The following is a 15,489-nucleotide window of genomic DNA, read 5'->3' as shown; positions in this document are numbered from 1 at the left end:
ATGTTTCCTGTTATGCTTTTCAGTCAGGCACGGTGGCGCAGTGGTAGCGCTGCTGCCTCGCAGTTAGGAGACCCGGGTTTGCTTCCCGGGTCCTCCCTGCGTGGAGTTTGCATGTTCTCCCCGTGTCTGCGTGGATTTCCTCCAGGCGCTCTGGTTTCCTCCCACAGTTTAAAGACATGCAGGTTAGATGGATTGGCAATTCTAAATTGGCCCTAGTGTGTGGGTGTGTTTGTGTGTGTCCTGCGGTGGGTTGGCACCCTGCCCGGGATTGGTTCCTGCCTTGTGCCCTGGGATTGGCTCCAGCAAACCTCCGTGACCCTGTGTTCGGATTCAGCGGGATGGATGGACCCAGATGACTGCAACCAGCTGAGAGTTTCAGCCTATTCTATTCTATTCTATTCTATTCTTTCTATTCTATTCTACACCGCTCAGTGCCGTCATCGACTAAATCTGACAATGGACCGCTTGGATTTAACACAGTTTTATTTTCATCTTGGACTCAAATATTTGCATTTACTTAAGGTTTTGGCTGCGAGACACAGCACTGTTATGTCTTTGTCAACTCTTAAACGTCTATTGAAGGACAACAGAGTGTTTTGGCGTAAACACTTTGACAACATTGCAGCTCCTCTTCCGCTTCACTGAATGGTATGCCAGAAAAAAAGGAAAGTGGGGGATAAAAAGAATTTGTTGAAACAAATTAATAATCCATGCGTATAAATTCGAATCATTTTTCTGGATGGATTATATATTTGTTCAAACAGATTTTTTTCTTCTTTGCCCCCTCCCCCACCATAAATTACTGTCTAGGGCTGTGCAGTGAATGCTTTTGATTCGTCAAAAATTTCAATCTCCAGTTTTCAATGGATCTTGAAGTTTTAGAGTACCCTGATACTATAAACATCAATATCTCGATGATGTGTGTGTGTGTGTCTGTGTGTTACAGTTTCTTGAGGACAGTCTAAAGCTAAAACAGCTGGACAGAAAAATATCAAACATGAAACTTAAGCCCGTCATGAGATGACGAGGTGCCGATTAGACTTTTGAGCAAAATTGTGCAAGAGAAAGAAGAACTCGAGAGCAGGGGTCCCCAAGTCCGGTCCTGGAGGGCCGCAGTGGCGGCAGGTTTTCATTCTCATCCTTTTCTTAATTAGTAACCATTTTGCTGCTAATTAACTTCTTCTGAATCAATTTTAATCGATGTGCTCTTGAAGACTCAGACCCCTCAACTGTTTCTTTTTCCTTAATTAGCAACCAACCAATAATGAGATACAAAATGAGACAAAACAGGACCGGCAAACTGTGTCCATCATACAATATCTGAAAATAAAGAAAGGTGAAGGTCTCAGGAATGCTGATCTGCTCAGGTCTCCAGTGCTCTTAGAAAAGAGAAAATCAACAATTTCAGAAATGTCTGCTATTGCACAACGAGAGCAGCAACAAGCCATGGAATTAAAGAACGAGTTTAACGACAAGAATCGGCGCCTGATTAAGCAACTGACTGGAGTGAAATTGGTTGGAGTGTGAGGCTCTGACTTAGTTGGTCTTCTGTTGGCTCCCTCACTCCACATTTCATTTCTATTTGGGTTCCAAAGAAATGAAGCAATTCAGGGGAATGATGAAGAAATTCATCCATCCATCCATCCATCCACTATCCAACCCGCTATATCCTAACTACAGGGTCACGGGGGATGAAGAAATTCAGGCAAACAAATCTTAAAAAACAATTAAAATGAAAGGAAAAGGAGTTAATTAGCAGCAAAAACAGATCACTAATTAAGAAAAGGGTGAGAATGAAAACCTGCAGCCACTGGGACCCTCCAGCACCGGATTTGGGGACCCCTGCTCTAGAGGAAACCTCAAATACCGTAATTCTGAAATGAATTTTGAACTCTTCTCATCAATTGCTATCATAATGACCTGTTTTATGATCAGAAAGATCAGCATCAGAGCGGTAAATAATGTCTGAAATGTTTTGGGTAACTTGGTTCCTGGGATGCAAAGCCTACTGACGCTCACGTCCGAATTTTTCTTTGTTTGTGCCATAGTACAGAAATTTTTTTTTTTCCTGCCTGACACCCAAGGGGTCCTGTACTTTTAATATCAACTAAAGACACAAATTAAAATCAACACCTGACGTTGAAGGTTACATTTTCCTTAATTGTATTAAACGTCTCTTAGAATAAAATGTAAGCAATGCTTTTCTACACTGCAAAAAATGCCCATGCAAAAACGAGACAAAAAACAACAAAAACTTTAAATGCCAGTTGTATTGCTTGTGTGTAGCAAAAAAATCTGCCAAAGGGGTAAATAAAATTTGCTGGACAAGGTTTCTTAACTCTTTCAGGGCGGATGTCGACTTTTGTTGAAATTCAGGAATGGAGGACGGTAATCAGCTGTAAACTGTGACAAAACTCTGCGTTATGTTTTATTTCGAATGTCTTTAAAGTTATTTGACCGAGATTTCCTGCGCGTGCGTGAGTAGCGAACAGCAAACACCCACTCAAATGGCATAGACATCTGGCGAAAGAGCAAAGCGAATGTGCAAAACAAAATACTCTGTGGACGATGTTTTGCGTATCATATCACTGAGTCGGACTCTGAGTTGTCGGATTTTGATGTCAGTAATCTGGAGACCGGAAACGAAAGTGAAGGGACCAGCGTCAGCTGATCGTGGCGCTGCACATGTCTGTGTAGCTAATGGGCCTATGCTAACGTTCACCCGGGAGGACTGCCTCTGCCGATGACAAGAGGTACAAACCAGATTGCGTCACACTGTGACCACTACTGCTCTTCACGTATTCCTGCTGGTCACTCAGCTGGCATGGCATCAGTTGGTGTCCGATCAGCTGATGATGGCTTCTCACTCTCTTGCTCGATCTCCTGATCACTGTCAATAAAATCCGATTCTGAAAAATCAGAGTCTGACTCAGCGATAATGTGCAAAACATCGTCTGCCGAGTGTTTTCTTTTCTGCACTCGCTTCGCTCCCTTGTGACATATCGACGCCATCTTGCCTTTGTTTACATTTGTTTACATTTCGCAACTCACGCACACGCAAGGATTAGTTGCCGAGTCAATGAGTCTAGCATTTCTCCAAGCACAGAGGGAATGCCTGTGACGTGACAGTGAGTTTTGTTGCCATTAAGAGCTGATTGTCGCCCTCTATCTATGATAGCTGTCAAGTTTTACCCTCGACTTATACGCAGGTCATAACAAATTTCGTAATTTTCGGCTTAAAAATACACTCGACTTATCTGCGAGATCGACTAATATATGAGTATCTACGGTAGTTTCTAATTTGGAGACAGTGGAAAAATTGTGTTGATGGGAGATTAAATTTGGAGTATAACTGTTCATAGGATCCATTAACCCTTTAACCGCCAACTCCCTAAATATTCCCCATGCCAGAATCTGAACAATTTTCGTTTTTTTACTTTACATTTATTCAAGCAGTATTTACCTGCTGAAATACCTGCTGAAATGTTTCAAATAAATGGTCAATCAAAGGACGTAGCTTGAACAAGCGGTCACGGTTTGGATCTTTCATATCTGGCTCAGATAACGGGCAGCAGTCCAGTTGAGATGCTGGGGATACACCCACTCATCGCCATCATCCGATGCGTCGTCATTCACAGTATCAGGCAGCGCACGTTGCTGATCATCATTGTCGCTAAAATCTTCTTCAGAACTGCTACAATCATGATCAGATTTATTGTCCAAAATCGCCTGCAAAACCTCACTTGAAGTCAGTTTACATTTCGCCATATTCACAGCTTTCACTTTCGAATCACATCACGTGAGCGGCCAATACAACCGCAGAGTTGTCGAAATACAACGTAGTAATAATACCCACGCCAAACTGTCAGTCATACTACGCACCAGGCATTCACATAACCACAGGCAAATTTGTCGGATAATTCCGGCAGTAAGGCGTCAGCAATAAAGCTACGATGCCGGATATATCTGGCAGAGGGCGGTTAAGGGGTTAACATTATTTATATACAGATCTCTAAATGATTTAATCCCATATATTTTCCAAACATTAAAAATTGGGTAAGTTCGAGAGGGTGGAGAAAAGTGGTTATCACGTAGAGGTGCCACAGAGAAAGTTTTCTCCAACTTGAAGTGCTTCCTACATTGGTCCCATTTTCTGAGTGAAAGGTTGTTAGTATATTGACGATAACTCGTATTTACCGGGGCACAAAGCAAGGAATATAAAGAAGTGATGCAGGATTTCATTTCTATTGCAGACCAAGCCTGTGTGTGTTCATCTATTTGTGCCAATGTCCTGGATTTTATAGCTTGTATGTTTGCTGCCCAGTAATAAAACTGAAAGTTAGGTAGTGCCGTGCCACCTTCTGATTTTAGGTCGTTGCAGGGTCGCCCTTTGGATGTGTGGATATTTCAAATTCCAAATACTGTAAATGAGATTATGATTGAATCTAATTTCTTTTTTATTTTTTTAATGTTCCACTTACAAATGGGTAATGCTGAGATCACTGCTCCTTCCAGGGTCTTGTGTCTACTCAACATTAAATGTTGGCACTCAGATAAAAATTAAGATAGCAAACTCCACAGAAAAAATGAATTTAACAATAACAAGCCAAAGTAAGCATTTAAAGATGCAGACAAATGTCTTCTAATCCTTAGAAATGTAAAGTGCACTTTTTCAAATGCAAAATGAAAGGAAAAAAAATGGAGTCTGCTAATTAAAAAATGAGACCCAAATAAAGGTAACGACGGCTGCCTGACTGATTGAGAAACTGGTGGGAATGAAAACCTGCAGTCACAGGGGGTTCTCCCAGGATTGAACTTGAAAGCACACATTGGGGGTCTGGCACCTCACACCAGCATGGAGTGGTACAGGCTGTGCACCGCTACCTCATGATTTTCACCCACCTTACCTGCTGTGCCACCTCGCCACGCTTGTTATTCCAATAAAGCACTTTGAAGAGCATAAAAAAACAAAACAAAAAACTCTGTAGCGTGACTTTGTGAAGTGGTGTGCTGACAGGTTGCAAGTTAAAATGAGGAGATGGAGGCTTATCTTTTACGGTTTTCCGACAAACAGACCCTCTTCCTCCACAACTTGCACACTAAATAATGAACAGGGAGTATAAATAGAAGTGCCGCTGCTCATGCCTGCCTACTTCCTGACTAATGTTATCTGCTGTTCTGCAGGCCTGCACCCGTAATAAGGCCGGAGGCCCAGAGGGGAGCTTCTAAGGAGGAAGACCAAATATCATTGTTTTCATGTCTGATTTATAGACATAGCTCGTTGATTGGGTGGCAGACAGGCGGGCTATTTATTAAAAAAAAAAAAAAGGCCATTTGTTCAGATATTAAAGCAGCACTCGCTAGGCTGTCTGGCTTGGAGGACCGACCTGCTGCCATTTTAAAACGTCTGACAGCGTGCGGACTTGATTACAGCACCAATGGTGGGGTGACCGGATTTTCCCGGGAAGAATACAGGATGGCCCCTCTGGGGAAGCAGTGGGGTAATTGGAGATATTGCAGTTTTACAAATACAACATTAGAACAGTCTAGACGAGCGCAGGCCACTCAGCCCAGCACAGCTTTCTAATCCTGTACACTTCATTCTTCCAAGTCGAGTTTTGGAGGTCCCTAAAGTCCTACTGTCCACCACACTACTTGGTCACTTATTCAAGGTGTTTGCAGTTCTCTGTGTTTGTGTGAAATTTCCCCTTCACAAGTTTCCAACTGTGTTCCCGTGTTCTTGATGAACTCATTTTAAAGTCACTGTCTTGATCCACTGGACTAAATCCCTTCATAATTTTAAACTCTTCACTCAGGTCTCCTCTTCATCTCCTGTAAAGGCTCAGCTCTTTTAATCTTTCCTCATAACTCACCCCCTGTAGCCCCTGAATCAGCCTCATCGCTCTTCTCTGGAACTTTTCTTGTGCTGCTATGTCCTTTTTGTAGCCTGGAGACTAAAACTGTGCACAGGACTCCAGATGAGGCCTCACCAGTGTGTTATAACAGGTGGCGCAGTGGTAGTGCTGCTGCTTTGCAGTAAGGAGACTGTGGAAGATTGTGGGTTCACTTCCCGGTTCCTCCCTGTGTGGATAGCGCTTTGAGTACTGAGAAAAGCGCTATATAAATGTAATGAACTATTATTATTAAGCTTGAGCAGAACCTCCTGTGACTTGTACTCCACACATCAAGGCGCTATATAACCTGACATTCTGTTAGCCTTCTTAATGGCTTCTGAACGCCGTCAGGAAGTCGATAACTTAAAGTCCACTACGACTCCTAAATCCTTCTCATAAGGTGGACTCTCGATTTTCTGACCATCCATTGTGTATTCACACCTCACATTTTTACTTCCTATGTGTAATTCTTTACATTTACTGACATTAAATTTCATCTGTCAGAAATCTGCCCAAGCCTGTCTGCTATCCAAGTCCTTCTGTGATTATATAACGGATTCCAAATTATCTGCCAGTCCACCTATCTTGGTATCATCTGCAAACTTAACCAGCTTGTTACTTATATTTCTAGTCTAAATCATCTATTTATATTAAAAATAGCAGCGTTCCCCACACTGCCCCCTGCTGGACACCACTCTTAACATCGGCCAATTCTGATGAGGTTCCTTGCACCATCACCCTCTGCTTCCTGTGTCTGAGCCAATTCTGCACCTATCTACAAACATCACCCTGAACACCCACTTCTTTCAATTTGATGCCCACCACTCGTGTGCCACCTTATCAAATGCTTGTGAAAGTCCAGATAAATAATCTCATCTGCTCCACTCAGGTCATATCCTTTTGTTGTCTCCTCATACAATTCCAGCCTGTTAGTAAAACACGACCTCCCTCTTCTGAGCCCACGCTGACTGTTCTTAATAACTCCCGTCTTTGCCATGTGCTGCTCAATCTTATCCTTAATAATTCCTTCCATTAATTCTCCTGTGATGCATGTTAAGTTTATGTTCATTGGCTGTCAACTCTCAGGAATACACAGAGCCACCTCTACAACTAAAGACGAAATCAAACCGTTTGACCAGAGAGAGTTTCTGTATATGTCACATTAGGTGACCACCTAATCAGCCTTGAGCCAATGTCACATTATGTGACTTTTTTGTCTAGGAGTATGTCAGATTTGCTGATCTCATCACTGCACCATGTCATATTACATGACAAACAAATTGCTGCCCACATTACATTTAGCGATCATGTGCCAACCATCCAGCACTGTTGTGCCCGCCTTTTTCTGACAGCCAATAATGTGCTGCCTAACGGAGTTGGTTGACAACTGTGGAGAGTTCAGCTACAATCTCGGCCCTTTTTCCATTCTGTTTTATAGGAGTGCATCCAGAAAGTATTCACAGCGCGTCACTTTTTCCACATTTTGTTATGTTACAGCCTTATTCCAAAATGGATTAAATTCATTTTTTTCCTCAGAATTCTGCACACAACACCCCATAATGACAACGTGAAAAAAGTTTACTTGAGGTTTTTGCAAATTTATTAAAAATAAAAAAACTGAGAAATCCCATGTCCATAAGTATTCACAGCCTTTGCTCAGTACTTTGTCGATGCACCTTTGGCAGCAATTCCAGCCTCAAGTCTTGTTGAATATGATGCCACAAGCTTGGCACACCTATCCTTGGCCAGTTTCGCCCATTCCTCTTTGCAGCACCTCTCAAGCTCCATCAGGTTGGATGGGAAGCGTCGGTGCACAGCTATTTTAAGATCTCTCCAGAGATGTTCAATCAGATTCAAGTCTGGACTCTGGCTGGGCCACTCAAGGACATTCACAGAGTTGTCCTGAAGCCACTCCTTTGATATTTTGGCTGTGTGCTTAGGGTCGTTGTCCTGCTGAAAGATGAACCGTCGCCCCAGTCTGAGGTCAAGAGCGCTCTGGTGCAGGTTTTCATCCAGGATGTCTCTGTACATTGCTGCAGTCATCTTTCCCTTTATCCTGACTAGTCTCCCAGTCCCTGCCGCTGAAAACATCCCCACAGCATGATGCTGCCACCACCATGCTTCACTGTAGGGATGGTGCCAGATTTCCTTCAAACGTGACACCTGACATTCACACCAAAGAGTTCAATCTTTGTCTCATCAGACCAGAGAATTTCCTTTCTCAGGGTCTGAGGGTCCTTCAGGCGCCTTTTGGCAAACTCCAGGCAGGCTGCCATGTGCCTTTTACTAAGGAGTGGCTTCCTTCTGGCCACTGTACCATACAGGCCTGATTGGTGGATTGCTGAAGAGATGGTTGTCCTTCTGGAAGGTTCTCCTCTATCCACAGAGGACCTCTGGAGCTCTGACAGAGTGACCATCGGGTTCTTGGTCACCTCCCTGACTAAGGCCCTTCTCCCCCGATCACTCAGTTTAGATGGCCGGCCAGCTCTAGGAAGAGTCCTGGTGGTTTCGAACTTCTTCCACTTATGGATGATGGAGGTCACTGTGCTCATTGGGACCTACAAAGCAGCAGAAATTTTTCTGTAACCTTCCCCAGATTTGTGCCTCAAGATAATCCTGTCTTGGAGGTGTACAGACAATTCCTTTGACTTCATGCTTGTTTTGTGCTCTGACATGAACTGTCAACTGTGGGACCTTATATAGACAGGTGTGTGCCTTTCCAAATCATGTCCAGTCAACTGAATTTACCACAGGTGGACTCCAATGAAGCTGCAGAAACATCTCAAGGATGTTAAGGAGAAACAGGATGAACCTGAGCTCAATTTCGAGCTTCATGGCAAAGGCTGTCAATACTTATGTACATGTGCTTTCTCAATGAATTTTTTTTATTTTTAATAAATTTGCAAAAACCTCAAGTGAACTTTTTTCACGTTGTCATTATGGGGTGTTGTGTGTAGAATTCTGAGGAAAAAAATGAATTTAATCCATTTTGGAATAAGGCTGTAACATAACAAAATGTGGAAAAAGTGATGCGCTGTGAATACTTTCCGGATGCACTGTAGATAGATAGATAGATAGAATTAAACCTGTTCGAGGGGCGAGTAGTGGACTAGTTGGAGTGAGTCGCTGGACATGTCATATTAGGCGACCACCTAATCGACTCTAAGCCAATGTCACATTTTGCCACATTTTGTCCTGGGGGTATGTCAGATTTGTCACATTTCACGACTGGCTCCATGAACGCCCACTGCCAACTCTCCCTGCCTCGCTAAGATTACGTAAATGAAGTCTATGATTGAAAATGGCTGGAAAAGTCATGTAATGTGACATGCCCTTTACTCTCTTTGGGGTCTTTATGCTCTCTGGTGTTCATAGGCCTCCATGGGAAACAGATCATCAACATCCACTTTATTTAACGTGTTCATTTGTTGTTCTCAGAGCCAGATAATTCTTTTTTCCAGAAATTTTAATTCTCTCTGAATCGCTTTGTTAAATGAGCACAGACGTGTCGCCTTATTCATGATTTAAGCATGTGGCTGTCTGAAAAAGTAAGCGCCAGGATCTCACACCAGTTCGTCAGCTTCGCGCCATAAATACAGAATACCTGATTGCGCTGATGTCACATGACTGGAAGAGAACTCATACAATTGGTGACTTTTAATGCACTGAAAGACGTCCTTCTCCACTTTAAGCCCCTCAGTGAGCCCACCAAACCCAGCTGTTAATGGATTAGGAGGGGTTGGGATACCAAGGCTGTCTGAAAGGCATTTAAAGATTTTGGTCCAGAATGATGTTAATTTGGTGCAGGCCCAAAACATGTGGCCCAATGAGGCTGGAGCTCGATTGCAACGTTCGCAGGTTGGCTTTTGCCCTGGAAACATCTCGGACAATTTCAAACAAGACAGATGTGCTCGATAAAAGATTTTATAAGTTGAATAATTGAATATTTTGCGCATATGCAGCTCGTGTGAATTGTGTGTGTGGTTGCTTTTCACTCCGTTATTGAAATGCTGAATGAGAGATTCTTTTCCCACTGTGCTTTGGGATCTTTAAAAGGAAGGGACTTTAAAATGTTTTAATATATTTGTAGAGATGCTGTCTGAGTCACCTAAGACTGATCAAAGTCTCTTCCGGAATAGAAATAGGTGGGAGGAGAAGAAAATCGGGGAGATTTTGATTCGCTTCTAATTTGGAGACGGTGGAAAAATTGAGTTGATGGGAAACTAAATTTAGAGTGTAATTGTTCATAGGATGCAAAGACATTATTTATATACAAATCTCTAAATGATTTAATCCCATACGTTTTCTGAAAAAAAAACAAAGTGCAAACAACTTGCCTGCCACTCCGTTGACGAACTGAGGATTGAGTCGTGTTAAAAATATGCGACAAAGGAGAAAATACAAGAAATACAGGGACACCAAAACTGGTGACTGCCCCGGGAAATACAAGCTGTCTGGTAAGGCCACTCCATGGGAATACTCACACGTCACTCTTGGTTGTGTAGATGCTGTAGTTTAAGGACTCAATCGCCATCCACCGCACTGGTAATCGGCCCTGAAACGAAATACACAAAGACAAGACGTTACTTCATCATTTACGATTGCTGTTCTTTATTAATTTCATTTTGATACCTGATCATGACTGGTTTAATGTATTTTATTACATTCTTTATTTGTCTAATCAATTAAACAAAACAACTAAAATGTAGCCGGGGGTACATTGAAATAGTGTATTCCATGTATGTGCTGAGTGCGTGTTGTTTCCATCATCCCGTTTGCTGTTCGTGATGTGTACGTCAGTGAATGTTGTCCCCGTAAGCGCAGAGGGGATGGATGAGGAAGAGAGACCGCAGCCCCAGGATGGAAAGCACCTGTTCACATTCAGTTACATCCAGTTCAGTACTATTTAAATGATCAGGAGGGAAAGAGGAAGAGAGAGGAGGAAGGAGAAAGACGGAGATTTCACTTAACAACAACAGACCATCGTGTCCTGGTATTTTTCACATTGCGCCTTGTACTCTGTTTGTTTCTCATTCAGCTCAATCATCGCCAGAAACCCCGGGGTTGGACTTCATTATCCACCATACGCCGAGGAAACACGGTGAGATTGTTCCATATATTCGGGAGATTCAAACGCATCCATGTTTTCTTTATCAGTCATCCGTATTCAGGACAGTAATATACCCGGACTCAACTTCACGTTCATTGTCATTTCAGTATTCACTCATGTTTTCGATAGGGGGCGATATAGCTCCCTAGTTGGAATAAGTTCTTTTGTAATTGCGGCGTTTTAAGTAACCGAAAACTATATAGATATGATATTAAAAGGCGATATCCCTTCCATAGTGATACGGTGGTAAAAATCACATAAGAGAAAATAACTTAGCTTTCTTTACTGATGATTTACACGGCATTACAGACGGGAAGCCTATAGCAAGAGAATACCAAGGTGGGATCTCGATCTATACAGTCTGCCATTTTTCGTCGCTGCGCTGGAAGGCTTTTCAGGACAGATGATGTTATCACCCAACCGTCCGTCGGCTTCAAAGTGTTTGGCTGCTGTCCAAGTCTTTATATACTGTCGTCTCCACGTGGTGATCCTTACTTAGGTAAATAGTCCATTTCCAAACAAGGAAAGAAGATTTTATGCTGACTGTCAACAGAGGACAAAATAGTATACACCTGTCTTTAGGCTGACTATACATTCCTCCAGCTCTCTTTGTCTATCTTGTCCTACGCTTGGCCCAGCACTTCTAAATGCTGAGAGCCCCTGTGGGCTAACTTTGGCCTGGCCTGTACATGTGAATGGATTTATAAAATAATTTTTGTACAGAGCACCAGTGACATTAAACTTATATTCTTATTACAACTCATTATTGTTATTTGTGCTTTGTGTTTGTTATACGTTACAGGGGCAAGGGGGGGGGGTTTGTTATTGTACAGTAGATATGGTGTTTTCACGTTGCTGCTTTGGTGGAGGGATATACATATACAGTGGTACCTTGGTATACGTCTGCTTTGGAATAAGTCCAACTTGGTATACGTCCTGTTTGCACGCGAAACATTTTGCTTGGTATACGACGTTTGTTTGGAATACTAGAACACCGCGTATGGTATAGCGGGTCCGCGGCTTCAAAAAAAAGGGCCAGATTTTAACCCGTATAGCCGTGTCGTTCTCCGTGGGCGCGATTGCATGACTGCTGATGAGTTAATGAGGTAGTTGGAGCGAGTCGCACCTGCACAGGTGGGCTGTGATCGGGAAGAGTGAGACTGCATTTTTAACCTCGGATTTTATTGGATTTATTTATTGTTGTTTTTATCCCCACAGGACACTTGTTTTTATGGATATTTATTAAATAATTATTTATTGAAACCAGATGCACTGCACTTTTTGTTTGGACACTGATTTTTGTTTGAAATAAAAGCACTTGGCATTCTTGCATTATCCCTTGGCTTCATTTGAGAATTGTCCTCATTTGTCAGCTCATCTTGGTGACATTACCAACTCTGTCGGGTTCAGGGCTCCTCGTAAGGACGTATGGGAGCGTGGAGCGGACCTGCATCATCACACCGCGCGCTACCCTACGCTGCCCACGAGCATCAGTATGCCAGTTGCTAGCATTCAGTCAACAACCCGCGCTATAACTCTATGTGAATTTTCATGTGATTTTGTGTTTTTTTGCATAAATTTGAATTAATTGTTGAAAAGTATGAAGGTGGCGTACGTATCCGGGACATGGCTGCTGCATACTGTATGCCGAGAATGACGGTATCTACGATTGTGAAAAACAAAGACGTTATTTATAAGTAAAGTGAGGTTAAATTTTCATTTATTTCATCTAATTGCTTTTGTATTTATGTATTTTAGTATTAAGCAGTGTTTAAATTATTTTATACATCCCCATCAATGTATAATATGCCAATAACAACAGGATTTTTTATCATGGGAACGGATTAATCATTTTCCCTTTATTTCTTATGAGAAAAATTTGTTTGGTATACGTCCTGTTTGGTATAAGTCCAAGAATCTGGAACGGATTAAGGACGTATACTGAGGTACCACTGTATATATTTTCCACGTGGAGAATTTGCATTACAGTAATCCCTCGCTACTTCGCGGTTCACTTTTCGCGGATTCACGACTTCGCGGATTTTATATGTAAGCATATCTAAATTCATAACGCGGATTTTTTGCTGCTTCGCGGGTTTCTGCGGACAATGGGTCTTTTTACTTGCTTCCTCAGTTGGTTTGCCCAGTTGATTTCATACAAGAGATGCTATTGACGGATTGCTGAGAAGCTACCCAATCAGAGCACGCAGTTAAGTTCCTGTGTGCTGCTGATTGGCTCAGCTACGGAGTGTTGCATTAACCAGGAAGTCTCATCTCACTCATTCAGCATTAACGTGCTAATGCTTCAGGGGCCGTGTCCAAGCACCAACAGAAGATGCAAATGATTGCAGAAAAGGTAAAAGTTTTGGATATGTTGAAGGAAGGGAACAGCTACACCGCTGTAGGACATCGATTCTTTTTATTTAAAAAGGAGGAAAAGCATATAAGATCTACGGCCGCAGTGTCCTTTAACCAGGGTGCAAAACGAGTTGCAAGTGGACGTGATAAGGCAGTAGTCTGGATGGAATCTGCTTTAGGAATCTTTGCAACAAGTTCGACGACGTCATGACCACCTACAAGCTGCTACGTGTACTTCGCTATACAGTAAGTGTAAACTTATCTACCGATTTCATATTGCTTAGCAGTTGTCCCTGTTATTAATAGAGTAAAGGATGGGTTGTAAACAATACAGGGAGGGTTTAAAAACGTCCAAATACACGTTAAATAATTAAATAAATATAGTGTCCCTACTTCGCAGAAATTCAGTTATCGCGGTCGGCCTTGGAACCTATCTCCCGCGATAAGTGAGGGATTACTGTATTGTTTTTGTTATTGTGTTTCATTTAATATATTTACACACCTATTTTACATATCTGCTTTCGTGTGCTTGTATTTAACCGTTGATTGAGGGGAAAATATTATTTGTTAGAGGTACGGCTTGGTATATGTAGGTTCGCCTCAGTAATTCATCCAGGCTACAGGTCTTGGTAGTGTAGCTGCCAGTTGGGTAAGGGGTCGGCCGTTACAAAAGTATCGTACGGCATGGGACTTCTTTTACCATTTTTGCCATTCCAATGTTCCTTCATTCACTGCCGTAATTGCACACCGGGTTTTCATAACAATCCCTTAAGGGCCGATTCACACTTGAGCGCTGTAAATTTCCTGTATTTGTGTACCGTTTTTAGGGAGATTTTTTTGAGGCCCTTTTCAGTTCAGTTTTCCCAGCATTTTCAAACGAAGCGTTTTGTAGGGTTGACATCATTTCTGATGGGTACGGTTGTGGCCAAAAGTTTTGAGAATGACACAAGTGTTGTTTTTCTCAAATTTTGCTGCTTCAGTGTTTTTAGATCTTTTTGTCAGATGTTTTTATGGTGTACTGAAGTAGAATTACAAGCAGTTCAGAAGTTTCAAAGGCTTTTACTGACATTGACATGAAGTTTATGCACAGAGTTCAGATCTGCAGTGTTGGCTCTTTTTTCTTTGTTAAGACCTCTGCAATTCACCCTGGCAGGCTGTCCATCATCTTCTGGGCCCAATCCTGACTGATGGCAGCCCATTCTTATATAATCAATGCTTGGAGTTTGTCAGAATTGGTGGGTTTTTGTTTGTCCGCCCACCTCGACTCTCAATGGGATTAAAGGTCTGGGGAGTTTCTTGGTCATTGACCCCAAAATGTCAAGGAATGTCAAGTTTTGTTCCTTGAGCCACTTAGTTCTCACTTTTGCCTTATGTGACAGGTGTGAAGAGTGACATTGAAAACAATGACAAGTCACTTCTCAAGCAGTTTAGGAGCATTCTGGTCACGCGATAAAATGTTAGAAAAGTGCTTCGGTGTGATTGGGCCCTAAATCACATGCTCATAATGTCCCAAACATATGCATTTTTACTATAATATTGTTAAATTAGTCACTTCTGGAAAACGTACTCATGAACTAAAATGGAACGCCCACAATCACAGACAGACATTTGAATTGTAGAACTGCCTTCTGTTGTTCTATTTATGTTTGTGTCCTCAGATGGAGGACCTCAGGATTATTTAACGGCTGTCTGTGTACCTGCACAGGTGGACCAGTATTGGGCAAACTCTCCTCGTCTTCACTCGCTTTTTATAACTTTTAATCTCTGTACTCGTCTCTCAGAGAACATTGCACTGTTGAGACGGCGCAAAATATAATGTTAGCCAATGAATAAGCTGTTACTGGACTCCTGACCAATGAATAAAGGGGAGGCAGGCATTAAATTCAAATGCTCATTCGTGTCGATAAGGATGGAGGCGGGTCTTTAATTCAAATGCTCATGTGTGTCCATAAGGAGGGAGGCGGGCCTTAAATTGAAATGCTCATTTGTGTTTATAAGGAGGGAGGCGGGCCTTAAATTCAAATGCTCATTCATGTCAATTGAGAGGGAGGCGGGCCTTAAATTGAAATGCTCAATTGTGTCTATTAAGAGGGAGGCGGGCCTTAAATTGAAATGCTCGTTCATGTT

The 15,489-nt window shown here is 42.3% G+C and overlaps 1 protein-coding gene and 1 long non-coding RNA gene across 3 annotated transcripts in view; one reads left to right on the top strand and one right to left on the bottom strand.

Moving 5' to 3' along the window:
- The window catches only part of tie1 (tyrosine kinase with immunoglobulin-like and EGF-like domains 1), a 228,931-nt gene that overhangs the window by 43,268 nt on the left and 170,174 nt on the right, over positions 1–15,489 (bottom strand). For both annotated transcript variants that reach the window (XM_028810856.2, XM_051932702.1), the window contains one exon: positions 10,379–10,449. In XM_028810856.2, coding sequence (XP_028666689.2) covers positions 10,379–10,449 — 71 coding nt within the window. The remainder of the gene's footprint in view (positions 1–10,378; positions 10,450–15,489) is intronic.
- The window catches only part of LOC127529390 (uncharacterized), a 706,297-nt gene that overhangs the window by 564,596 nt on the left and 126,212 nt on the right, over positions 1–15,489 (top strand). The gene's annotated exons all lie outside the window — the stretch shown is intronic.

This window comes from Erpetoichthys calabaricus, chromosome 10, assembly GCF_900747795.2.
Source record: "Erpetoichthys calabaricus chromosome 10, fErpCal1.3, whole genome shotgun sequence".
In the NCBI taxonomy this organism is placed as follows: domain Eukaryota; kingdom Metazoa; phylum Chordata; class Cladistia; order Polypteriformes; family Polypteridae; genus Erpetoichthys; species Erpetoichthys calabaricus.
Note: the sequence above shows the minus strand (reverse complement) of the source record. Positions and strands in the feature narration are given on the sequence as shown.